This window comes from Monodon monoceros, unplaced genomic scaffold, assembly GCF_005190385.1.
Source record: "Monodon monoceros isolate NGI ecotype Baffin Bay Population unplaced genomic scaffold, NGI_Narwhal_1 Super_Scaffold_11, whole genome shotgun sequence".
NCBI classification, from domain to species: Eukaryota; Metazoa; Chordata; class Mammalia; order Artiodactyla; family Monodontidae; genus Monodon; species Monodon monoceros.
The window spans coordinates 141966321-141994090 of NW_021703767.1; the positions used below are offsets into that span (position 1 = coordinate 141966321).

Sequence of the window (27770 nt, forward strand, 5' to 3'; positions counted from 1 at the left end):
TATAAAACAGATAATCAACAAGGACCTGCCGTGTAGCACAGGGAACTCAATATTCTGTGATAACCTATATGGGAAAGAATCTGAAAAACAGATGTACGTCTATGTCTAACTAAATCACCTTGCTGTACACCTGCAACTAACACAGCGTTGTAAATCAACTATACTCCAATATAAAAAAAATACAGAGCGAGTGCCACAATATATCAAGTGAAAAAGGTGAGGTGCAAAACAGAATCTGTAGCATTGTACAGTGTCTGAAGTGATGGAAAGGGGGGGAAATGTTTTTCCTGCTTATATTTTCAAAAAGAAAAAAATAGAATAAACCATGAGATCATAAAGGGAAAAGAAAATCCCTGAAACAAATGAATACTGAGTAGGGAGGGATGGGGTGAGGCTCGCTGGGGACTGGCCATGCCCGCCACTTACACGGTCTGCTGTGCAGTCAGCCTCCCAACCAAGGGAGAGTCCTGCCAATCAACAGCCTCCCTGAGTGAGGAAACCTAGGCCTGCCACCTGGTAGTTATCAGCTTAGTCCTTAGTCATAAATACAGTCCATCAAACATTTACGAAAAACCAACCACATGGAACAGAAAACAAGACGAACAATGTGATAGGATCCAGAAGAAAGTGGAGATAATTCTTTAACAAACAGACCTATGGGAAAGTTATAATTAGGCATCTTGATAGAGAGAATGTCCCAGGCATTAAACAAGCACAAACAGATATGGAGGAAAGAGATCAGGAACAGTTAGGGATTAAAGGTGATTATCAAACAAAGAGCCCACCCAACAGGCGAACACTGTCACCCTTCGTACCTCTGGTTCCACAGCTGTGGACTGAAACAAATGTGAGCCAAAAATATTCAGAAAAACCCTCCTCACTGTCGGTGGGAATGTAAACGGGTGCAGCCACTGTGGAGAAGTGTGGAGGGAGGGTCCTCAGAAAACTAAAAACAGAGGTGCCCTACGAGCCGGCAATCCCACTTCGGGGTATGTATCCGAAGAAAACAACAACACTGACTTGAAAAGAGACATGCACCCCAGTGTTCATTGCAGCTCTATTTACAATAGCCAAGACATGGAAGCAACCTAAGTGTCCATCGACAGCTGAGTGGACAAAGAAGATGTGGCACATATATACAATGGAATATTACTCAGCCATAAAAAGGAGTGAAATAATGCCATTTGCAGTATCATGGATGGACTTGGAGTGTATTATGTTAAGTGAAATAGACAGAGAAAGACAAATACTGTGTGGTATCACTTATACGTGGAAACTAAAAAATACAGCAAACTAGTGTATAAAACAAAAAACAAGAAGCAGGCTCACAGAGATACAGAGAACAAACCACTGGTTACCAGTGGGGACAGGGAAGGGGGGAGGAGCAATAAAGGGGTAGGGGGTAAAAAAGGGTTATTATGGGATTATATGAAATCATGTGTGAGACTTTTGAGAACTATAAAGTACTATAGAAGTTAAAGACTCCTTCATTCAATAAAAGCAGTAACTTAAAAAAATAAAAATCATTTCTTTGAAAAAAAATATTCAGGAAAAAAAATTCCAGGAAGTCCCAAAAAACAAAGCTGGAATTTGCCTCACACTGGCAACTGTTTACATAGCATTTTTACATTGTATTAGGCATTATAAAGAGTCTAGAGATGATTTAAAGTACACAGGATATGCACAGGTTATGTGCAAATACCATGGCATTTTATAAAAGGGACTTGAGCATCCTTGGATTTTGGTAACTGTGGAGGGTCCTGGAACCAAACCCCTGTGGATACCGAGGGATGACTGTATATATAGAACATTTAGATAAGAAACAAAACTGGCTAATGAACATGATAAATTTTAATCTCACAGTAATCAAGGAAATGGAAGTTAAAACTAGGTATTTTTCATCCATGGGATCGGCAAAAAGAGCAACGCTGTTTTAATTAACTACTAGTTTGGGCTGCAGTAACAAATTACATAGACTAGGGGGCTTAAACCACAAACATTTATTTCTCACAGCTGTGGAAGCTCTAAGCCCGCGATCAGGCTGGGCTCCCCGCGAAGGCCCTCGCCTCTTCCTGGCTTAAGGATGGCCTCTTCCTGGGTTCTCACAGCTGGAGAGCAGAGAGGAAGCAAGCTCTCTTCTCTCCTCCCAAAGGCACAAATCCCATTCATGAAGGCTCCACCCTCATGACCTAATTATCTCCCAAAGGCCCCACCTCCTAACACAGATCACACTGCAGGGGGGGTGGTTGGGGAGAGGGTTAGGATTTCAGCGTATGAATTGGAGTGGGAGGAGGGTACACCAACATTCAGTCGCAGACAGTAATCTCATGCTGTATCAACAAACCACTCACTAGCTCTCCTGGTTTCTGTGCACTAGGAATTCAGTAGTGGTTTGGCTGGGCAGGTTCAACTTGTGTGACTCCTTCTCACGAGGCTGCAGTCATCGAAGGCTTGATGGGGCTGGAGGAGAGGCTTCTATTGCCGTCGGTTCCTCTCCAGACCTGCTCGAGGCCTCCTGGCGCGGCTACGGGCCTCCTCCGGAACAAGCGGTCCAGGAAAGCAAGGCTTCTCATGACATACCACACACACGGTCACTTACATTCTACTGGGCACAGACCAGCTCTAATTTAGTGTGGAAGGGACAACACGAAGACGTGGAAGTCAGGAGGTGAGGATCATTGGAGGCTGGCTACCACAACTGCCATATTCAGTTTGGGGGAGAATGGGAGGGAACGGGTGCCCTGATAGACCACTGTGAGGTGTGTAAGTGGTGTACCTCATTTAGAGGGCAGTTTGACAGTGGGTGGGTGGTAAGATTTAAAATGCAACATATCTTTGCAGGTATTCTATGTGAAGGACATATGTGCAAGGAAGTTCAGTGCAGTATTTGCAATAACAAGAAAAAGGGGGAGGGGCTTCCCTGGTGGCACAGTGGTTGAGTCCGCCTGCCGATGCAGGGGACGCGGGTTTGTGCCCCGGTCCTGGAAGATCCCACGTGCCGCAGAGCGGCTGGGCCCGTGAGCCATGGCCGCTGAGCCTGTGCGTCCGGAGCCTGTGCTCTGCAACGGGAGAGGCCACAACAGTGAGAGGCCCGTGTACCGCAAAAAAAAAAAAAAAAAAAAAAAAAAAATTAAAATAAAGAAAAAGGGGGGAAACCTACATATCTGTAAATTAGGGAATGCATAAATTAAGGAATACTATGGAGCAGTTAAAAAGAATGTGGCAGATCTATGACTGACCATGGAAAGATTTCTAAGGCACATTGTTAAGGATACAAGAAGAAAATACACTTCCATTTACGTAAAAAGAAAACCAAATGTCAATACATGAATACTGATTTTGTGTGTGTGCATAGATATCTCTGAATGTCAAAATCTATAGAAAAGCTCTGGAAAGACACATGTAAAATTTTTGGTGGTTACTCTTCTGAAAATGGTACAAGAGGAGTGGGGCGTGAAGGCAGCACTTTTAATTCATAATACTGTCTTGTTTGAATTTTTAACAAAATAAATAATCTAAACATTTAAAACGGGAAAATAACAGACTTTGAGTGACAACCCAAAGTGCCCTCTCACAGTAAAGAATTTGGGCTTTTGTGGCTAGACTTTATTTGAGCTCTTCGGAGACCCTTTATGGCTCACTTATGGATTTCTAGTTGCTGCTACAATTTTGTTGATCTCAGATCAAGTCTTTAGAAAATTAAGGAAATAAGAGCAAGGTCTCAACTTCTGAGTCTGCTTTCACTTGTCGGAGTGTAATGAATGGGAAACGGCTGTTAGTCCGGTATTAAGGTACCTGACTCTCAGCCTCTTTGTTTCATCAGCTATAAAATGGGGACAAGATATACTACCTACTGTACAGTGCCACTACGATCCAATGAGACACCAAAGCCACTGGTACCTAGTAGACACTCAAAAGGTGGCCACTATCAGTGTAGGTCCATTCTAAATCTCTGATCAGAAATAAAGCACTGGTTTGGTCGATATAAAGGATGTACCTGAATACATCCTAAGGGGAATAAAACCAATAAAACCACAATCATGTATGGTTTACCCTTATTCTTCCCATGAGTACTTCAGGAGGGAATACCACCTTGATCGCAGCTCCTAAGAGTGTATTTGCTTACTTCACTCTGTATGACAGACCATATATACACTCCCAAATGTAAAATAGATAGCTAGCGGGAAGCAGCCGCATAGCACAGGGAGACCAGCTCGGTGCTTTGTGACCACCTAGAGGGGTGGGACAGGGAGGGTGGGAGGGAGGGAGACGCAAGAGGGAGGAGATATGGGGATATATGTATACGTATAGCTGATTCACTTTGTTATACAGCAGAAACTAACACACCATTGTAACGCAATTATACTTCAATAAAGATGTTAAAAAAAAAGGGTATTTGCTTTACCATATGATACCACTTATATGTGGAATCTAAAATATGACACAAATGAACCTATCTATGAAACAAATACAGACTCACAGACATAGAGAACAGACTGGTGGTTGCCAAGGGGGAGGCGGGGTGGGAGAGGGATGGATTGGGAGTTTGGGTTTAGCAGATGCAAACTATTCTATATAGTATGGATAAACAACAAGGTCGTACTGTACAGCACAGGGAACTATATTCAACAACCTGTGACAAACCATAATGGAAAAGAATATGAAAAAGAAGGTGTGTGTGTGTGCGTATATATATATATATATATATATATACGCGCACACACACACACATATAAATAAATATATAAAACTGAGTCACTGTTGTACAGCAGTAATTAACACATCGCAACTCAACTATACTTCGATAAATTTTAAAAAGTATATTTGCTTGAACTATAAAATCAAAACACAATTTATTTTGTAGAGAAAAAAATACCAAAGCATATATATCTATAGTTACCTATTATCAAATTATAATACATTTACTCTCCAGGAAAGCTTAACTATAGTTAGAAAAATAACTGGCTCTAACATCAGTTTTAGTATCTCCTCAACTTGAACATTCCTACCAAAGTATCTGTATTCATGAAACATGTAATACAACAGCAGCCCACACACAGGACTAGAATTCTATAGGATTACAACCCTGTGTTACAACCCTGCAACTCGGTAGAAGGGAACACTGAGTGTACAAGTCAATCTTGCCTGTGTTACTAATCCACTGCATTGTTTAGACAGGCTTGAGCTTCTCCAGGCTTGAGCTTCCTCTGGGAAAAGTGTGGAGTCTGGATTAAATGATCTCTAACAAGCCCCCCTACCCCCAAATTCATGACACCGTGTTCTCTAGCCCTCCCTTAATCTGAGGCACTTCTTTTCCTTCTAAAGTGATCAAAACATCAGATGTAACTTCTTGTTCATCTTGAGAATGTGATTTCCAGCAAAGGACCTACTTTAAAAAAACAACACTGCAACAGAAAGGAGACAGTCTGTAAAGCTGCTCAGGACGCCGAGGTATAAAGCCTGTTAGATGGTGAGCAATGACAGCAGGGGCTCACCGACCAGCCGGTGGTTCTGCAGCCTGGTGCAGGTGTCCCCTGAGCGCTGTGCGCTCACCCCGGGGTCACCGCAGACTGAGGGCTCTTACAATAAGATCCCAGGATCACTTGGAGGGTTGTTTCTGATCCAGTAAGTCTGAGGTGGGGACTGAGAATTTAAATTTCTAGCAGTCTCTAGGTGATACTGATGCCACTGGTTCACAGATAAAGAACACTTCTGAAACCACTCCCTAAGCATTTGTATTTTAGATTTGTATCTTGTAAAGGTTTTAAGAGAGGCTTATTATTAATTTTTACAAAATATAAATGGTCTAGTTTTGGTATCATATATTTGGATTCTGAAATTTGTTTTGATCGAGATAAATGAAAAACCCTGCAAATTAATTACAATTTTTCAGCTGGAAAGAAAATAAAAAAAGATCTCCGATGACTGCTTTATAAAGGGCAGCTAATATGACTGCCTGTTTATTCACGGGGTTTGTACTATCACAGCCCGTCTCTGCCTCAGTTACTTTTGCCTTACTGGTTTACTCACTATGCCGTACACATTACTGAGAATTGCTTTGTCTCATACCTTCTGTACTATTGCCAAACTTGTCTGTATCATAAAATATCTATTAACGTGCGTCAGGTACCCTGAAGTTGAAACTCTCAAGGAACACACTTAGGAAAAGTGTGCAACTGCTTTTCTCTTCAGTAGTTCAACTCTGTAAAAATACAGGACATTTGAACTTTCTGCTTAAAGCCACAGCAAAAATTAGAATGTTTCCTTTTCATAGATAAAGTACATTCAGTTTATCTCTATTGCCATCTTTAACAAGACTGCTTGTCAAGCTCCAGTTTTTCTCATGAAGAGTATTGTTCCACTTATCATCCAAATGCTTACCGTGACAAAACCAGACACTTCGAGACAGGTAGGAGACAAGGCTGTCCAATTTCACGTATTTGGCCACTCTACGATGCTATGATTAACTTAACAGTTTCAGAATTCCAGAAAATTTTCTAATATTCGAGACGTATTAATAAATTTAGACACACAAGCTACCTTTAAGTGTTAACTTTTTAGCAAGAAGGTGATCCTCAGCAGAGTTGGACTACAATTAAAAAGAAAACATAAGACCTTTGTTTTAGAATTCCAGTACATATTTCACAACGCATGTAAACATGCTAGTGAGTTGCACAGGGTGAGAATGTCTGAGAACGTACTTTTCTGGCCGGGAGAGCTGAGAACTCGCTCTGCAGAACGTGACAAAAAGCATTTAGGGAGTGGGGCCTGGTCGTCTTCGTCACCGCATCCCTTGCGGTGCACACAAACACTTCATAAATGTTCACTAAGTTTAACTGGAGAGGTTACATGGAACACACACACACACACTCTTGATACAGTGTATACACACTGAATAATCCCAGTTACATAGTTTCAAAGTCAAGAATAAACATTTTATTCAATGAGGTAGATAAAAATACTCAAAAGTAAACTCAAAAGTAAAGCATTTTCAGAAGTGTCCACATATTATGGATTTATAATGTATCTCTGAATTTATGCAGTGTTAACTGTTTTCATAATTCTTGTCTATTCAAGTGGTTTTCAATGTTTAGCATACTTATGATTTTTATTTAGCCAAAGTAATCACTAAAAAGATATAACGCAAAATAATTCATTTTATTTCTTAAATGCGTACGTATTTACAGTCATAAAAATTGTCATGCTCTATAACTTATGAAATACTACACTTTCACGTTTATTAAAAATTTAAAAATCTTAGGAAATCTATTTCAATTACTTACGGAGAAATTAATGCCAGAATGATCAGAAACTGTCAAGTTACTATTATTAGCTTAAGATGTCATCATAATCACGAATAGCATTTAATCACGAATACCTTCATTTTACTTTTAAAACCATACTTACAATTTTTAGGTTAAAATCTCATAGTGGGGCAGTAAGACTTCACTCCAAATCAGAGTCACATATGGAAGGAAGCTTTTAATTCAAGGTTTCATGAGGGTCCACAGTAAAAAGATACATTTTCATGAGGGTTAACACGATGGATAGCCAACAAGGAAATATGCTAGCAGGGGGTAGAACACTGCCATCTAAGCATGCACGGAACCAACAGACTACTTTAGAACATGCTATGTCCTTGATTATTGCCAGCTTTTCTATAATGTTCAGGTTCTCAAAGGTCACTGAATTTTATAATTATCTCCAAACAATTTTCTTCTGGGTCATTTAAGCTTTGTCTAAACAGCTGGGTGTGTTGCCAAGCAACAACACCATCTCCTCTGCTTAATTCTGCTTCCAAAATAACTTCAGTGGCACCAGAAAAATCATGATAGGAGCGAAGAATTTTATCTGTTGGAGAAAAAAAAAATTAACACTTTGCTTTTGGTAAGAACATAAAGAGGTAGTTTCGGAATGCATTTGACATACCTGCCTTATAGGTAAAAATCAACCCTTAAAAAATAAATACAAATTATTCTTTATGGAGGAAATGTGTCCTCTGAAAAAAGAAATGATGTTTTCTCCTTCCATCTGTGTTTCACAATGAAAAACATCAGCCCTACTATTAATAATGAGGTTAAACTACAGGTTTTAACTTAAATTTTTTTTTTTTTACTGCAACAGTATGAATAACTCTAGGCTAAGGAAAACTCTTAACTACATCTCAGATAAGCACAATCACCCTTCAGAGTGCTGAACACACACTTCATGATTACTTCTCCCGTCAAATGCTTACCGCCCGCCAGCTCTACTTGTGCTGCATCAGATCTCAATTTCCACTGTACTGTTCCTGTCTCAAAGGTCTGGCTACTTGTTCTAATGGAAATGTTATCTACGTTGAGGCCAACTGACCCACATTCAAACTTCCAGGAAATGTAAGCATAAGACGATCCTTCCTTTCGGGTTAAATACACCTATAAAGTAGGTGGGAGAAAAGGAACTGTCAGAGATAATCAAACAGTGTAGAAAAACACATATAGTCAAAGTCTTATTGCCACAGGAACTATGCACAAATGGTTATTTAAAACATAACTTTTCCCCACTGAAAAGATTTTTACTGCTAACAATTTTTCATTTTATTAGCAGTCTTTGCGATAGCGTCTTTTGCTATGGATGTAAGGTATTATTTGAATACAGGTGCCTCAGTAAGTAGAGCCCTAAGGCTGCATGCTAACCAAATTTTTGGTAAATCATATTCTCTTTTAAATTACCAACTCCAGCTATTTATTTTTTATTTATTAATTTTTTACATTTATTTATTTGTTTATTTTTGGCTGCGTTGGGTCTTTGTTGCTGCACGTGGGTTTTCTGTGGCTGCGTCCAGTGGGGGTTACTCTGTTGCGGTGTGCGGGCTTCTCACTGCGGTGGCTTCTCGTTGCGGAACACGGGCTTCAGTAGTTGCAGCACGTGGGCTCAGTAGCTGTGGCTCGCAGGCTCTAAAGCACAGGCTCAGTAGTTGTGGCTCACGGGCCTAGTTGCTCCGCGGCATGTGGGATCTTCCTGGACCAGGGCTCGAACCCGTGTCCCCTGCATTGGCAGGTGGATTCTTAACCACTTCACCACCAGGGCAGTCCCCAGTCCAGCTATTTAAAATGAACTTTATGATGAATCTTGCTGAAAATGAAGAGTCTTTTTAAATGCAATTATTCCTTAATGTATCTTCTTTTCTAAGCCTGGGTTTTCAGATAAGCTTTCCTAGAATGAGATGGGCCATATCCTCTAAATCAAGCAAATACCTCAGTCAGTGCTAAGCAACAGGAAAGGTTTACAAGGCTAAAAGTCCATGCTCCCCACAAGCCTCTCTAAACAGGATGCTGCCCAGGCCTTCACCGTCAGTGCTGTGACCACCGTCAATGTCCTCCCTAAGACGTCCAGACCGACCGCTGCCTCCAGTCCAGCTCCCTTCACAGTTTCATCCACACTCTTCAAATGTGCTGACGTGAAAACTGAACGTCCACAGCCCTGGCCCACTCACCCAGGCTTGAATCCCTGAGAACCTGACTCTTTAGTCATTTATCCCTAATGTCCAAACTCCCACAATAATCCATGCATTTCTTTGAAATAAGTCTTGAAAAAAAAAAAACAACAAAAAACCCTTTCCTTTGGTCTTACTGCACTTAACACTTCGGTCATGACGTTACACTCATCTTTCTGCAACTGCCTAATTAATGTTTTTAACATCCCACTGCCTCCTATGGTTTGCTGGTCTAGAACGTACAGCAAGTATCTGCCTCTTGCATGACATCCAAACCACAAGTGCATCCCTCCTTGAACTGCCAGTACTCCGTGACCCAAATATAACTGTTTTATTTCAGGTGTGCTTGTATTATCTAACTTAACCAAATCATAAATGCTCTGGGGGCACAGGCTCTGGATTTATGGGGTTTAATAAACGGTATTTAAGTACTAGAAACTTGCGCGCGCACACACATACGTTCTTTCAGAAACAGCTAATCTACTTCTCAGGGGCAAGTAGCTGGCAGTACCGCATGAAACACACCTGCCATGGAAATGTCCAATTCCTTCCTATTCTAGCCCTCAGCCATCAAGTAAAACGTCAGTCACTGCTAGCATGCTGTTAATATGCTATTCTGCTCGGCAACCTCTACCTAGTTTTCCTCCAGGTTAAATATGCTGGTTAATTTGAGTTTTTAGAATCAGTGAGCTGGAGACAATGAAACCATTAAACAATCACTCTCCAGGGAAGATGACTTAAAACTCCTTAGACCAGAAACACATAAAGCGCCTGCTGCTGTCCTGCACAACCATCCCAGCTGTCTGCACGGTCGCCTGCCCCACTCGGGTCCCGGGTACCTCACTCTAGCACCTCGGATGCGTGTGTGCCTCCTGCTCGCTCCCCCGAGAGCTGTGTGCACGGAGGGCCTGGGCTCAGGGCTGCAGCAAAGCTGCCAGGGAGCTGTTAGTCTCACCAACACTAAACTCCTGGGCACCTAGGGATTATCCATAATGTAATTACTCCTCCAGAGGGGAGGCTGGTAAAGGGGGCTACCTGGGAAAGAAGAGCCAGACAGAGGGGTCACTGGAAGAAAGGTGGTGGGAAGAAACTGAAAGACAGGGGGCAAATATATTTATGTCTCAATACCTGTCTTCTGTGTCTTGTGTGTTTTCAGAGCTCAGTGGCTTCAAATGCCCCCCTAAAAGTGTGGGCATATAAAATACGATAGGCTGAAGTCAAGCTAACTTCAAAGTTCTAGTTTACCTCCAAGAACTGCCTTAATTATATCACGTGAGTCTGGGCCAAAATTTTTTTCTTCTTCTTCTTTCTTAAAGCTTCTAATTTTGAGATATGACAGAAAAGTCTTACAGGTACACATGGAAAAGCAATACCTGATCACAGTAGAAAGTGAAGACAATCTAATTAGAACTGTTTTTAACTGTCACAAAAGGCTTATAATGGCTGTTGAACATGTCTGAAAATTGCTTTTTCTAAGACTTACATTTTTCAGTCCTGAAGGCATCAGTTTTTACAACTCTAAAACGTTAAAAGATAGGGTGAAATTCATCATTGAATTCTTAGATGCTTAAATAAACCTTTAAGCATACTGTGAAAAAATAAAAGTTCTCTTAGCCTAAAGAAACAGCGTATGGAGATAAAGCAGACCCTATTTATATTGAAAATTCATGTCATCTTTTGGACGCAACATATTCTGTCTGTAGCACTTTAACCAACTTATTTAACTCAGCATTTTTAGAGACTGTAGGATGTTACTATGGTAACTGAGTACACTATGTATACTCAGTTTGGCACTTTGAAATGTACCAAAACATCAGGATTTACGTAAACCTCCAACTGTGGTCCTGTCTAGGTGTAAAACCAACAGAACCGGTAATTATAATTTATTTAGGAGAAAAAAATACTTTATAACCTCTCAAACAGGCAACTGTTTGCTCTAAAGGGGAAAAAAAGCATTTTTGCAACTGTTGATCGTTCCGAACTTCTTGATTTACCTTCAACAAATGTTTTGCCTGTTGGCTTTTTAAATTTGTACGTGATCCACCCTGGCCCCTCTCTGGCATCTGTAGACAACGAAAGCACATCACACACAACCTGTGGGGAGGAATGAGACCAGTGCATCTGTGGCTTCAGATCTAAGTTATACTGCTTGCCATGCGCCCTGCTGAAACGGGTCCTGCGGGTTGTGGCTGCGACCACTACTCTCAAGACTGTGAACAATCTGCACATCAGCTTCTTTCCGTATTTCACATCCTTGGGAAGATCTGCACTTAAAGGTTTTCTCATCACATGAGAAATACGCCAGGCTGGTTAGCCGGCTGTTATGGTTTCCTGGAGGTTCAGTTTGCACTGCACTGTTTGAAGCTGCTCTTCAGTACACACTTAAAATTCTCATTCTGCCGCGGCTGCTGAGATGAACTCTGAGTTCACGGTGCAGTCAGTCATTCCTACAGATCTCCAGCAGAGCAGCTGTATTTCAAGAAACCCTAATCGAATGCTAGTAAGCTGCTCTGGCTCATGAATCTTATTTTTGGCTATTCCAATTTTTCAACTGAGGTCCAACGTGAACACTGTCGGTTCCCACTGTATTTACATCTTTCCAGACTATGCTTCCTACTTATTCCATCTGTAGCCTCTGGATGGCCAGTATGATGATGGCCCTCCTTTGCCTGAACTCCTGCAAGGTTTCCTATTGCATAAGTGCAAGGTCATCAAAGTCCCTGGGGCCTGACAACCGTTCACCCCTCCGGCCTTATTCCCCGCGTTCCCGACTGCTTCTTCTTCTCTGAAGGTGCGGGTGTTTCCCGCTTCTGTGCGTGTGCACACTGTTTCTCATGCCCCTCTCTGAGAAGCTCCCCTCTGCCGCCCCCTCGGATATCATTTCTTCTGCAGGGCTCCGGCGTGAGGTGCAGCGGCTCTTCCTCGTGTGTCACACACGGGCCCACGTCCTTCCAGCGCCCACCTTGCTGACCGAAACAGCTGGTCCACGTGTCTTCCTCCTACACAGGCCTAGCTCACCTTGGGTGCGCCTCGTAACTCACCACTAGGCCCTAAGTGCCGAGCACAGAGTATGACAGGGCGCACGGCTGCCGAATGGCTGAAGGGGTCAATTCCTGACATCACGCCGTGCGCCCGAAAGGGTTAACGTGACTCTAGTGGCATTGAGAATGACAAAACTGCTCAAAACTGCAAAGTACTGAGGAACATCCACGGGGCACAGTCTGAATGAACAGAGCTCCTGCGGTGCTCGACGTGGTCCTCGGGTGCCGCAGAATTTATGCCGTACACACTCAAGCGCTCTCTCACATCCATACCCGTCTTTATTATTAAACATTTGCTACGTATCAGGCACTATGCTAGACATGTGAATACTGAGAGCACAGAAGTGAGTAGGAAAAGACAAGGTCTCTGCCCGGACAATGTTTACAGTCCGGTAGGAGAGAGACAATCTGTTCTCACACACGTGCGTAGAATAAACTTCAGGAAGGGGAGGGGCATGATGCCACGAGTCAATACAGGGTAAAAGGAACCAGCTGGCCGGGACTGGACGGAATGAGGCTTACTTAGGTCCTAAAGGTAAGAATAAGTTAGTCCCACAGAAAGGAAAGAAACGAGGTTCCGCGGGGAGGGGGGCAGGGCAGGGCAGCGCATGCAGAGAGCCAGGGGGCAGCCTGGTGGTGCAAGGTGAGGGCCAGACTCAAGAGACCAGAGCTGCTTCTCACCCTGAGAGCACTCAGTAACGAACGGGGTTCTGAAAACGTTCTCCATGCTGTAGCCAGAAAAACATCTTTGAAGGGACCAGGGCAATGCAGGGAGACTAGTCAGGAAGCCACTAACATCACTTTTATCAGGGTGTTATTACTTGCCTCCTAAAAAGGAGACTTTTGATTGAGCTTTTTATGTTCCCTTCAAATCCAGACACCACTGAACAGTGTCTTTGCTAAGGAGTAAAATTCAGAGAGTCTCTGTGCTCCCGGGAGGCTGCCACTGTGAGAGCGTAAGGTTCTGTTCTAATCACCCACAGACGGGCTGCACGGGACCCGCCGTGACTCCAGCGTGGTGATTACTGAGTGGAATGCGCCTCTAGTTTTAGCCGAGTTAGAGAATCCCTAGCAAGGGGCGCCCTCGAACAGAACGACAGAGGTTGATTTAGGCGAAAAATTCATGTTTTAAATGGCGACATATGACTTCGGAGTGATTCGTCTCTACAAGCGCGGTTACAATTCCAGCATTCTTCTTCATTTAGTAATAAGTATTTTAACCGGGAATGGATTCGTTCGGCTTTCTGAAAAATGGGGCCCCTCGTAAAAGCATACGAAGGCACAAACTTTGCTTCAGTAGGCTGTTTCATACTTAATGGCCCTCACACCTCACTTGCCTTACGTAAAGCCTTCTCACACAACACTCCGGCTCCGGCCACGACCGTCTACTCAGAGGTCTGGAAGCGAGCCCTGCCCTGCACGCTCCGGCCCTGCCTCGCGAGCACCTACTCCGCTCTCCGCGCGCAGCCCCAGCGGCGCCGGCGCTGTGGCGCTCTGCCAGCCTCCCGCAGTCCCCATGGCAACGCGCTGGCGTCCTTGTTACAGCGCCCTGCGTCGTGGCTGCTCACGCTTCCTGGACTGTGAGGGCCGACACCGGTGGCACCTTCACCTGCGCGTCCTCGCGGTGAGAGCCGTGCCGGGTACAGCAGGCGCTCGGTGTGCGTGTGCCGATGAGCAAACGCGGGAGCAGGATGCGAGCAGGCCACACACTAGCCCTGCTCCTCGGCACAGTGCTGTCTTCTCCACCAGGCCGGTGGTCAGGGCGTGAGGCATGCCTTGTCTCCAGTTCAGCACACGCTAGTCCTTGGGTAAACGCCATGTCTGTCCTCTCCTGCTTTCTGTTCAGAGCAATTTTTAGGTAAGGTTGGTTTTGCAGAAGAAGCTCATCCTCTCTCATCAGCGAGAAGAGTCAATTACAGATACACATATCTTGAAGTTTTAAATTTTATCTTGTATTACATTTTATGCCCTTCCTTAACTAAGGGAGAGAATTCCTCCATCTACAATCTCAATAAGCCTACAAATCATTCTTGGCTTAATACAGAAAGATGGTCAAAATAAGCACCAAGGTAAGTTTAGAACAAAAACCTATGGCAGGGTGGTGGTGGTGGTGGAAGAAAGCAGGGACCTTATCTTTGTATGTCCTCTGTACTCTGATTAATGGCTGGTACAGTGATAAGCATGTAGTAGATGCTCATGAACACCAGCAGCTGTTCATCTGTGACTCACCTGCTAAATCTACTCACTATGTCTTACAAGTGAACAGCTTCTCACTCTTCAGGGGGTTAAAGCTGCCTATAAGCTCATTCACTCCAGTGAAACCCATCAATAACATGGTCAGACCTACTGAGGTCATGTGAGTTGCTCTGAGCTTGTTTTTGGTGTGTGCCTAAGGGGGAGGGCAGTCTAAAAGCAAAGTCTCTTATTCCAGACAACAAGTGACAACAATGTACAAGTTGGTATAATGAACTACTACAGTCACACCATCCATTTCTCCCTTTATCTTTAGGAAACAGAGAAGAAATAACCAATATCGCCGCTCAATCATCGACATTCTTATGAAACAGAAGTGTGTTAGATGGTTAGCTCTTGGGACTTTGGACTAAATGGGTTACAGTCCCTAAGAGCCTGCCCGTAGCAGGCAATCAGTACACATCTATGAAGGAAGTGGATAACAGTATACTCTACATATTCATGCAAAAACTAGTCACATGAGTTGGTCATACACTTGATTATCTTTCCCCATGAAAGAATTAAATTCGGCCTCTTTGATGAAAATGGATACTTTCTTGATATAAACACAGATTTCGAATGGACATTTCATTAAACAGAGAGCAGGATCTTCTTTTACAACTTCAAGCATTACTAAAAGTAATTTTGATATCCGTTTTCACATTATGCAGAGCTGAAAAATGAAGCCAATCTATATTTGTTTAAACAACGACTGAAGTTTTAAACAGCTTCATGCATTACGTTACCATGTTCCAGTCTGTTTCAACTTTTCTGAATATGGATTCCATTCTCCACACACCATTCTCCCATCCAGAAATGGTTTGGTTATTACTTGAAATGCGGACATAATGATTTTTTACTATATTATAGCAAAGGTGGAGCTGTTTAGAAATCTTCTCGTTTTCAGAGGGGATGAACAGGGTTTCTTTACTCTTAAAAAGAAAGCAGAATTAGCTTTTCAACATAATAGAAAACAGATACATAGAGAGGTACTGCTATGGATAGTGGTTAAGAGATTCCTTCAACTTGAAAATGAAAAACTGGTGCCATTGGAAAATCTGGAAAATATTTTACAGATTAAATATGAACAGGATGATGCTGACGTAGCACCAAACATTACTAGACAGAAAACAAGAAATGTAAACTGTAGCTGACTTACACTTTTCGGATTTTGTGTCAACATGACTTCATTTCCACCACCATGTCTTAATTGGATGCTGCAATCCTCTCCTACAGCTGATTTCCCAGCTTTCAACTCTTCACTTCTCCACAGAGTCATCAACGTGATTGTTAAAAATGTAAATTGGGACACATCACTTTTTTTTTTTTTTGGCTGCACCACATGGCATGGGGGACTTTAGTTCCCCGACCAGGAATCGAACCCACGGCCCCTGCAGTGGAAGTGCGGAGTCTCAACCACTGGACCCCCCAGGGAAGTCCCTCACCTTCCTGCTTAACTGACTCCACTGACCTCTCACTGCACAGGAACGCCACACCTCTACCAGGGCTACCAGGGCCCACGTGGCTTGTCCTGTGCTCCTTCTCCAACCAGATCCCACGGCACCCTTCTCTGTGGTCTCTTCACCCGCACCGTGTTACTTCTTCTTTAGTTCCTCACAAAGGCCCAGCTGCTTCCTGCCATGGGGCCGTGACACATGCTGTTCCCTCCGTCTGGAATGCTGTTCCTTCTACTCTCCAGCTACGTGATTCTTTCTCACCCTTCAGGCCTCAGGCTAAAGCCGTTTCACCAGGGTCCTTTCTTGATGCCCGAAGAAAGGACAGTGCCTGGGAGGTATAGCTGGAAACAATCTTCCGCACATGTGAAATTGCTACAAAAACTCCTGTTTCACCTTAAAATTCCAGGCAAATTTTGCATTCTATTACAAAATAAATGTTTATTTTAATGTAAAACAGTCGCCTGAAATCACCGGTTGAATCTCAGGTTTGAGAAAGAGGATGTATTTGTCCCACGCCTGTCTGTGGCACCGACACAACGTCCCCTCCCGCTCAGATGTGAGCATAGCAGCATGTGGTGTGCGGGGCTGGGCTGCCCTGTGCACTGCAGGCTGCTCGGCAGCATCCCTGGCCCCTCACCCACCAGATGCCAGTGGTACTGCCCCTCACAGCTGGAACCCCCCAAATGTCCCTGGACATTACAGATGTCTCCTGGAAGACAGTCATCCACTGTTGAGAACCACTGCTCTAGTCTGTATCAACGTCTTGCTTCTAACTAATCAATTTACTAATCAATCAAGATAGTAGGTGATGCTTTCCTGTTAAACATTGGGAACTAGGTAGTACACAATGTAAAAACTTCAAATGTACAAGGATCAATAAGTAGAATATAAAACATCTTAGAGATGGAAAGAGAAAAATATTTATAAATGTATAAACAAGATAATTCCCTAGCAGAACCTGGATAAGGTTAAGGTTAAAAAAAAAAAGGCAGTTTATTATTTTTAGAAGGTGATTTTCTAACTATGAATTAGTATACTACGCTTTAAAACGAGCATGTAACAATACTTCTCAATTCTTCTCTTCTCTATCAAAGATATTTCAGAGTGCTGACATAACCCAGATGGAATTAAAATATTAAAGTAGCATTGTCTATCATTTTACCAAGGATAACTAATTACCAAAGGGAAAAGAAAAATATACGTTATTGAATATATATTTCATAATTTCTTTAAAATATAAGACAAAACTTCTCTTTATGAAAATATCACCAATGTTTCCTTCTTTTTCCAACCGATTTCAAGATACAGTTCCCTAATTTTTTAGGACTGACTTTTAAAACAAACATCTATTTGTAAAGAGGAAAATGATTTTTTAAATCCACGGCCCTAATATGGTCTCCAATAATTGAGAAATTTAAAAAATGTTCATCAGGGAAAACAATCCGGGCATAGGACCCAATTCATATTTTTAAAGTTTAATCAATGTATATGCCATGCAAGAGGAAGCACACTCATCCACAAAAAGAAAAAGAAGCGAAGACCTAAATACCCCCATTTTAAACTGAACACAGCTGTGAATTACATTAGCTCTTTTCAACTGGCTTCATTTAGATTTAGACTTGTAACTTGCACTGCATCAGCAGTGATCTGAATTATTTGTTGAAATTAGATCTTGTAATTCTATAGCTGAACCAACACTTCTAACTGCCAGCTAAAGATGATGGGATAAATTTAAAAGTAAACAAAGTTTACTAGAGATAATTCTCCCCTTCGGGACATATCCTTTATTAGAGAAATGAGGTATAACTGGCAAATTTAGAAAAAGTAGATATAAAACTTTGTGTGGAGCTGTTTGATACTTCTACTGTGATGGATTATTTTCCTTTCAAGCATTTTTCATTGCTTATCTTCTTAGACGTTTATATTAAATACTTTCTAGTGAGTCAACTTTAAGCTCCCTAAGAGCAAAGGACAGTCTATTGTACTTAATGTCCATTACAGAGCACACTGCTTTAATGCTAGTCCCTAACTCTAGAAATTACATTTCCATTGTTCATTATTTAATTTTGGGAGACTAATCAAGTGATAATATCTTCAAATAAGTTTGACTATATAACAGTACTCAGAGCAACAACACTTTCTAGCCCAAACCAGATGCAGGCAAGTATGTAATAAGAAATACACACTTTCATCCGCTGAATTACCCAGGTTCTATTATTTTTCCCACTTTATAAAGTTTTCCTAGCACTGAACAGGACTTCACAAAAGAGGATATCCAAAAGTTTAAAGAATGGGACTTCCCTGGTGGCCTAGTGGTTAAGAATCCACCTTCCAACGCAGGGGACGTGGGTTTGGTCCCTGGTCAGGGAACTAAGATCCCACATGCCGCGGGGCAACTAAGCCCGTGCGCCGCGCTACTGAGCCTGCGCACTTCAACGAGAGCCTGCGCGCCCCAAACTACAGGGGCCCACGCGCCGCAACTAGAGAGAAAACCCACGCGCCACAACTAGAGAAGCCCACGCGCTGCAACGAAGAGCCCGTGCACCGCAACAGTAAGATCCCACATGTGGCAACCGAAGACCTGACACAGCCAGAAATAAAAATAAATAAATAAACGAAAGTTTAAAGAACAGACATTCAACTTCATCATTCAGCACCAAAGTGCAAATTTAAAATCGGAAAAAAAAATAGATATATATGTACGTATAACTGAATCACTTTGCTGTACACCTGAAACACAACATTGTAAATCAATTATACTTCAATAAAAAATAAATATATTTTAAAAAAACCCTATGTTTTCCAGGAAAAAAAAATTAGTTTCTTACTAAAAAAAATAATAAAATCACAATATAATACTATCACTACTATATACCACCAGAAATGCTAACATGAAAAGGACAGACAGGCAACTACAGGCAGAGCCGTAGAAAAGTCTCATTTACTGCTGGGGAGGGTGTAAACCGGCACAACTGCTCTGGGAAACTGCTCCGTGGCATCCACTAAAGCCGAACATCCTCACACTACCGCTGCGATCCAGCCATTCTGCTCCTGGGTAGGCACCCATCTGAAACGCATACACATTCACTGAAAACATGTCTGTGTATGTTCACAGCAGCATAAGTTTTAAAAACCTGAAGTATAGTTGATATACAATATTGCGTTAATTTCAACTGTACAGCAAAGTGGTTCAGTTATTTCTATATATATATTTTTCAGGTTATTTTCCATTACAGGTATTACAAGATACTGGATATAGTTTTCTGTGCTATACAGTGAACCCTTGTGGTTTATCTCTTTTATACATGGTAGTGTGCATCTCTTAATCCCATACTCCTAATTTATAACCCATTCCTCTCCCCTTTGGGCAACCATAAGTCTGTTTTCTATGTCTGTGGAGTCTGCTTCTGTTTTGTAAATAGATTCATTTGTATTATGTTTTAGATTCCACATACAAGTGATATCATGTAATATTTGTCTTTGTCTGACTTACTTCACTTAGTATGATAATCTCTAGGTCCATCCATGTTGCTGCAAATGGCATTATTTCATTCTTTCTTATGGCTGAGTAATATTCCATTGTGTGTATGTACCACATCTTCTTTATACATTCATCTGTTGATGGACATTTAGGTTGTTTCCATGTCTTGGCTACTGTAAATAGCACAGCAGCACAATTTTAAGCCAAAATCGAGAAACAACCCAAATACCCAATAGTGATGTGGATAAATTATACTATATTCACACAGTGGAATATTATACCACAATGAGAAAATAAATGTACTATAAACACGCAGCAACAAGTGTGAATCTCACTAAATAATGTTGAGACAGAAATCGTCCACAAAAGAGTACATCCTGTATGATTCCATTTACATAAAGCACAATAACAGGCAAAACTAGTCCATGATATTAGAAACCAGGAAAAAGGTCACTCTTAGGGGTGAAGGGCAGTAGCTGGAAGGGAACTCAGGTCTTTCAGACACCTGCTTGTCTGACTTCTTAGTCTGGTTAGTGGTCACATGAGGAACCACAATTCGTGAAAATCTGTTAAGCTGTACACTTACAATTAATGCGTTTTTATGTACTTTAGTCATAACTGCCCTAGAAATTTACATAAGGTAACAACAGAAAAATCCCATTTTAATTGCTTTGCTAACTCTTGTATGTAATTATACTACATCAATCTATTATTGGTTCTCTTCAAATGTTTACATTTTTTTAATAATTACCCTGCAAAGTTCATTGAAAGGTCGTGGCCAACCGTGTTTTTCTGTACGTAAAGGGCACAGGACAGGAAGTGGTAAAGTGAGAAGGTTATCAGGCTGTAATGAAGTAAATACCTCTGGATCCGTTTCACCTCGGGCTACTCTCCACGCCAAGGACCCAGATATCCTTCCTCCAAGTTCTCCAGGCTTAGGGCTTTTGGGAGATATAAATTCAACAAGCTCCACAATGATCCTCTGGAGAAGTTCTTTTCTTCTGTTTTCTGACAAAGATATCTGCCTCTGTAATGCACGTTTAAAAAACCGTCATTAACGATTAGGGGAATGCAGAGGTCCATCTCTAAGTATGAATATAATTAAGACATTTGTATTTTAACAGGGTCTTGGAAAGAAGTAACCAACTTTGTTTTCATACATGTAATTTTGGAAAATAGAAAGGACACTGTGGAAACAAAATACTTTTACAAATTTTATGTTAAGAAATCACTGAACACCCATATCCAACTTCCCATGCCCTTTACTGGCTTAAGTTTAAACAACTGTCCTGCTGAGAAAGGCGAGGACAGCAGGGAACAACACACACACACACACACACACACACACACACACACACACACACACACCAACAGCTGTCTGAATGCAACACAAAACTACAAAGGTATCCTGACCTGAAGAAGCTAAGATTCCAAGGGAAGAAACAAACTGAGGTGAACTGAACTGCACCCCTTCTCCCTTCCAGGCATTTGCCAATCATCAAATGGCCCAAGGAGCCAAGCTCAAGACAGGTGAACGTGCTGAAACACTGAATCTCAACCACTATAAGGTGATCTGCCCTATTCTAATTGCAAAATAATACGTATATATATATATATATAGAGAGAGAGAGAGAGAGAGAGAGAGTAAAAAAAATTTTCAGTACTACCAAAGGGGTATAAAATCAAAGCTGAAACTTCCCTCTTGGACCCCCCAGTCCTCTTCCGAGAAATACTCATTGTTAACAACTTCCCGTGCCTTGTTCCAGAAATTTCCCTACGTGGACAAGTGTGTGGGTAATTATATTCACGACACAATTACTTCGAAAAATAAGGCAACATATTTTTTATGTCAACTAGTATATATATGGAAATTTTGTTTCACTGAACTTTGAGATGTGACAATTTAAGCCAAAAAAACCCCCACCTCACAATACTTAAAACAAGTCCTCAAAAATTTTAATTTAAATATTTAAATATTTTTCATAGTAAAATAATGCTACTACTTGAAGAACTTCACTGGGTTAAAAATTGGCTATTCTTGATTATATAATACTTCAAATGTCCTCTGAAAAATGCCAAATGCCTATCACATACCTGCTTATTAAGTATATTAATAGTTTCTCGAAGTAACTCTTCTTTAATTTCAGTTCTTCTGGAGATTACCTCTTCATGTTTACAAGAATATCGCCAAGTGACATCAACCACCTCGAATTACAGGACAGAAATATTTAATAAGATTACAACCATCAACATTAATTTGCTAAATACCTAGAATGCATGTAATTCTTAAATAGAATTTTTTAAATGCCGTCCTTTGTTTAACATTTTAAAACCTGTGGGAAAAAAAATCGAAGAGAATATGCTTTTTATTCATTTTCTAACCAGTACACTTCCAAGAAAGACTGTGATTTGGAGATAAAAGTTTCAGAACATTTAGCTGTTTATAACTTACCTACAAAGCCGATTTCACAAAATTCAACAAATAAACACACTCCATTTTTATTGTACTGAATATATAAATTATATATAAATATATTATAGAACTGATTTTTGACAAAGGTACAAGGCCAATTCAGTGGAAAAGGATAACTTTTTCAACAAACGGTGCTAGAACAATTCATTATCCATATGCAAAATAATGAATTTCAATTCACACCTTGGACTATCTACAAAAATTAGCCCAAAATGGATCACAGACACAAGTGTAAAACTAAAAGTATAAAACTTCTAAAAGAAAATGTAGGAGAAAATCCTTGTGGCTCAGGCTAGGCAAACATCTCTTAGACATAACATCAAAAAGCAAGATCCACAAAAGAACAAATTGATAAACTGGACTTCATCAATTTCTTCTCTTCAAAAGTCACTGAGAGAATAAAAAGACAAGCCAGATAGGGAGAAAATCCTTGCAAAGCACATACCTGAAAAAGGACTTGTATTCAGAATGTATGAAGAACTCTCAAAACTCAAGAATAAGAAAATGAACAACCCAATTAAAAAAAGAAAGGGCAAAGAAGAGAAATGGATGACAAACAATCCCATAAAAAAGATGCTCAGTGTTGGTCCTCAGGGAAATGCAAATGAAACCACAATGCGACACCACCGCATGTCTCCTAAAAAGGGCTAAAATGAAAAAGTCAGACCATACTGTTAGCAAGAATATGGAGAAACTGGGAATTCACACACATTACTGATGAGAATGCAAAACAGCATCATCGCTTTGGAAAACAGTTGAGCCAATTTTTTAAAAAGTTAATCACCTACCATACGATTTGGTCATTCCACTAGCAGGCATTTACCAAAGAGAAAAGAAAGCAAATGCCCATATAAAGACTTGTGCAGCTGTATTTGAAACAGTAAAAAACTGCAAAGTACCCAAATGTCCATCAACAGGCAAATGGATAAACAAACCATGGTACATTCATACGATGGAATACTGCTCAGCAATAAAAAGAATAAATTACTGATACTTGCAAACACATGGAGGAACCTCAAAATAATTATGATGAGTAAAATAAACCCCCCCCCCCGTCAAAAAGAGTATATATGATTCCGTTTACATACAACTCTGGAAATGCACATTGTGTACAGTCTCAGAGAGTATATCTGTGGTTGCCTAGAGAGGGGCAAGAAGGAGCGAGAACGAACACAAGGAAACTCCCGGGGTAATAGATGTGTTCACCACCCTGACTGCAAAGGTCATCTCTCGGGCATATACAAATGACAACACTTATTAAATTGTACACTTTAAACAAGTGCTGCTTATTTTATGTCAATTATACCTTCAAAGGCTGTCAAAAAAGAAAAAAAAAATTTATTCTTAGAACGCATTTTTTCTCTTCCGTCCTACCTCATCTTTAGAAAATGCGATGATGTAGGACAGCTTCTTGCCCCAGCCGATCTCATAGAGGAGGGGCTTGTCACAGACGTCTTCACACGCGTCACAGTGCAGCCACCGCTGCTGAGAAGGGGAGTACACTTCTGTCCAGACGTGGTCTACGCAAGTGACAGACGAAGACGTGACAGAAAGAGTAAAACAAAAGCTAAGTTTATAAAACCAAGACTTCCAATAACTATATACAAACGCCTAAGATGAGAACCACGTGATAATATGCAAGATTCTAAATTTTAATTAACAAGTGAGCATTTTGTGGCACACAAGACTCTAGAACACCTGCTTTAATTTCTCTTTCTCTCTCTTTTTTTTTAATAGGGGCAATTCTTGATGACTTTTTTTTTTTTTTACTTTTTATTTTTATTTTCTGGCCGTGCCCTGCGGCATTTGAGATCCTAGCTCCCCAACCAGGGACCGAACCTGTGCACCCTGCAGTGGAAGCATGGAGTCTTAACCACTGGACCGCCAAGGAAGTCCCTCTCTCTCTCTTTGAAATCCTTGCAATTGTTCTGGAAAATCTCCTTTAATACAGTCAGTTTTAGGCTTAATTAAAAATAATGTGAGCTATAACTCTGAAAAGGGCAAACACATTGAAAAACAGCACGTAAACCATAGGACTAATGCACACAGTTTGCTAATGTGAAGGAGTTAATTCCACTTTGGAACTGTAGGCCAGCAGAGGTCTAACAGAGGATGTCTGGTTACTGATGGTCTCTATCTGACTGTTAAGAGAACAATAACTATTAAGTGAAGGTTTCATTTTATCCTAAGAAAATAACAGAAACACAAGTAAAAAAATCTAAGAAGAAAAACGTTTTAACATGTGACACAAGTTATAACTAAATAAGGACAATATAAATCTCACATGGCTTTTATTATATTTTATTGTATATTAAGATTACTAAATCTTTTACACTAATCTCTACAAAAATGAAGATTTCTACAGAACATTACACACGTTCTTATCCATAGAGAAACAGCACTACTAAAATGTCATGATAAATTGTTAATAAAAAATGTTTATAGTGTAAAGTACCAGGCAAAATGCTAGGGGTACTAAAAACAATCCTGTGATCCCCATTAAAAAAAAACAAAAACAAAAACAAAAACCCCACGAGGCTGGGATTACTGCTATTTACAGAAGGCAAATGGAAACACAGACTGACAAGGCGGGACTGTACACCCCATCCTGAAGTCAGCAAGACCACCCTGGCCTCTGCCCACACGGCGTCCGCACCTGTGTAATCCCAGACGTAGCGGGCTTCGAAGCCCAGGGCTCTGCAGCACAGTGTGAAACAATTGGCCCACTCCCCGCACCGTCCACATCTTGTTTCCAGAAGTTTCTCGGGATTATTATACCTGGTTTAAAATAACAACAACAAAAAGCTTCAATTCATTATAGAAATCAAGCATTCTGAAGAATTTACATTACCTCCGTGCTAAACAGTAATATTTCTTAACTTCATATTCTTAAATAACAATTAAAGAGCCTAGATTATGTGAGGCATTGTGCTAGAATCCTGGGTGGAAAATGATTCAACAGTGGTACAGCCTTCAAGGAGCTTACAGTCCTGAGAGAGGGAAGGAGAGAATACAAATCATTTAAATACATGGCAGACTGTGATACCTACCCTACAACAGGTCAGAATTAGTGTCATGGGGGAGGGGTCGGGGAGGAGGGCTTGATCCTGAACTGGGCCTTGAAGGACAGGCAGGATCTGGACAGGCAGATTCTCTAGGAAATCTGCATTAAGCATTAGTGTTACTCTAACAAGTGGTATAATTAGCTCATTGTCCTTCAAAGGTAAACAACTTTAACAAATAACTCAAGAAAGATTTTAAAGCTTAGTTGAACTCAGTTTTACTTAAAATACTATTCTTCTTTCTAACAACCATTTGGATTGAAATTTTATTCTGCTGAATTACTTAAAGGTGTTTGCTCATTTGCAAGTTGTGTTTTGAAATGTGTTTGCAACATTCTTTTAAAAAGTTACTCCAGTTATAAAATTATCATAAAGCTGAAGCACATCAAAATTTGCATATTGTGTTGAGAAGGATTTTGAGCTAATAAAGCTACTCAGGAAAAGTGAGCAGCGATGTCAGCTGTGAATGAACCGTATCTGCAATGACAAGCTGTCTGTCTTCAATCAAGCAGATGCTCTTGCTTGAGCTAAGTTAAATGAATTTATGGTTTAGGTAAGGTAGTTACTGGAAGAAGCTGCGTATTAACCTGAAGAAGTAACGGCAGCAGGATTAGAGCATCCTACGCCTCCATCTTCTAAACACACTCGTGCCAACTTGAAAGGCTGCTTGGTCTCTGATTAACAGTGTTCATCCTCCCAGCCCTACCCAGAGAACAGCTAACAGTAAGACAAGCACACGGTTAGGAGGGAAAAGGACAACGCTCGGTACAGACACCTTTGTTAGCCTCTGTCTCCCTGTGCACGCCCTATCAGTCTACACCCAACTGCTTAGACCTTATGAGGACAGGATTTAATCACAGACATCTTTTATCTTCAAATCTTTGCAAAGTACCTGTGCACACATATGCTGAATGAAAAAATAACCTGCGCTTATTTTAGATAATTATGGGACAGTGGACTCTGTTTATCTTAGACTCTGTATATCACAGGACTGATTCCTCATTAGGACGGAACTGAGTCCCTAAGCCCCCAAAATCAGGTATTTCAAAAACTTGATATCTTTTCTTGCCTGATGATACAACCAAACTTTACAAGTATTGTCAATTAAGAACATCTGCTAAGAGACTTATAAAGTAAAGGATGGAAAAAGTGAACAGAAAAGTTCCAGTTCCCTTAGTTTAAATTTAGAGATATGAGGGTAGGTTAGGTTGGTAGCAGAGGCCCCTAATTAAACTTCTGTCATTCAAGATAAAATATGATGAGGGGACTTCCCTGGTGGTCCAGTGGTTAGGACTCGGCGCTTCCACTGCAGGGGGCGCGGGTTCGATCCCTGGTCGGGGAACTAAGATCCCGTGGACCACACAGAACAGCCAAAAAAAAAAGATGGTCCTATACCATACTTTCACCTTCCATATTTCCATCTGATGATTTTGAGTACAGCATTGTATTTACTATCACAATGATCACTATTATTCTAGTGTTTTAGCATTATTTTGTGTGTTATCAGTATTATTATTAAAGTTATCAGAAAGTTAAAACTTATGTATTAAAAGAATAAAAATACAAGATTTACAGCATTAAGTTGCTAGGACTACACTCAATTTATATTCAAGAGTCAACAAACATTTCCTATATAAAGCCAGACAGTAGATGTTTTAGACTGTGCAGACCATATGGTCTCTGTTGCCAGTATTCAACTCTTGACATTGTAATGTGAAAACAGTTTATAGACCATAAGCTATTGAAGCAGCATGGATGTGTCCCAATAAAACTTTATTTGCAAAAACAGGATGTGGGCTGGATTGAGCCAGTCAGCCATAGCTTGCTGACCCCTGTCCTAGAAGAATATACTTCTAATAACTAAAATGAAGATTACAAGTTGATTTAATAAAATTCTCTTCTAACCATCCCAATAAGAGATTATTCTGACTTCAGTGTCCAGGGGATGCTCACCTTGGAAATCGATTGCTGAACTGGCAGGCGTCACAGTAATGATCTTCCACTCTGTTTGCACCCCACTTCCGCTCATCATCACTGGGGAACAATGATTCGCCTCTAGACTTAGTCTGGCCACCACACTTGCTGCACAAAATGTCATCCACCCAGTGAAAAAATTCTTCCTTAAACCAGTGTAAAAGCTCCAGCAAAAGAAAGTCCTCTTCGCTTACATTAGTACCTGAGAAGTTATAACAGAACCAAGTAAGATTTAAAGCATAAAAAACTAAAAACATCCATGTGCATTTTACCCTCAAATATGAAGCTGAAATATATGAAAACAGAAGATGATCTAAAAGGTCTTCACAAATAGGATGTGGACAGAATTGTCAGTGTATTGTGAAGCAGGCTGAAATACAAGGACGTAATCCACTGCACATTCAAAAGCAGTGGGACTTTACTGCATCCTCTGACCGACACCATGCTGAATACAACCACCTCTCAGGGAACTACTGACAGTTTGGAGTTGATCCTGAAGCACCTGGAAGGTAACAAAGTCTGACTTTGGAAAACATTTTTAAATGACTGCATTATATTTGTTATCAGGTATATTC

The 27770-nt window shown here is 40.9% G+C and overlaps 1 protein-coding gene across 2 annotated transcripts in view; it reads right to left on the reverse strand.

Moving 5' to 3' along the window:
- Nucleotides 1–7467: 7467 nt before the first annotated feature.
- NGLY1 (N-glycanase 1) overlaps nt 7468–27770 on the reverse strand; it is a 62682-nt gene continuing 42379 nt past the window's right edge. The window contains exons 5-12 of one of the 2 annotated variants that reach the window (XM_029214272.1): nt 27175–27397; nt 24816–24937; nt 23534–23679; nt 21781–21891; nt 20549–20713; nt 15495–15680; nt 8237–8414; nt 7468–7851 (exon numbers count right to left, since the gene is read on the reverse strand). In XM_029214272.1, the coding sequence (XP_029070105.1) occupies nt 7676–7851; nt 8237–8414; nt 15495–15680; nt 20549–20713; nt 21781–21891; nt 23534–23679; nt 24816–24937; nt 27175–27397 (1307 nt within the window). In that variant the 3' untranslated portion in view covers nt 7468–7675. The remainder of the gene's footprint in view (nt 7852–8236; nt 8415–15494; nt 15681–20548; nt 20714–21780; nt 21892–23533; nt 23680–24815; nt 24938–27174; nt 27398–27770) is intronic. The other variant, XM_029214273.1, reaches the window with a different exon arrangement.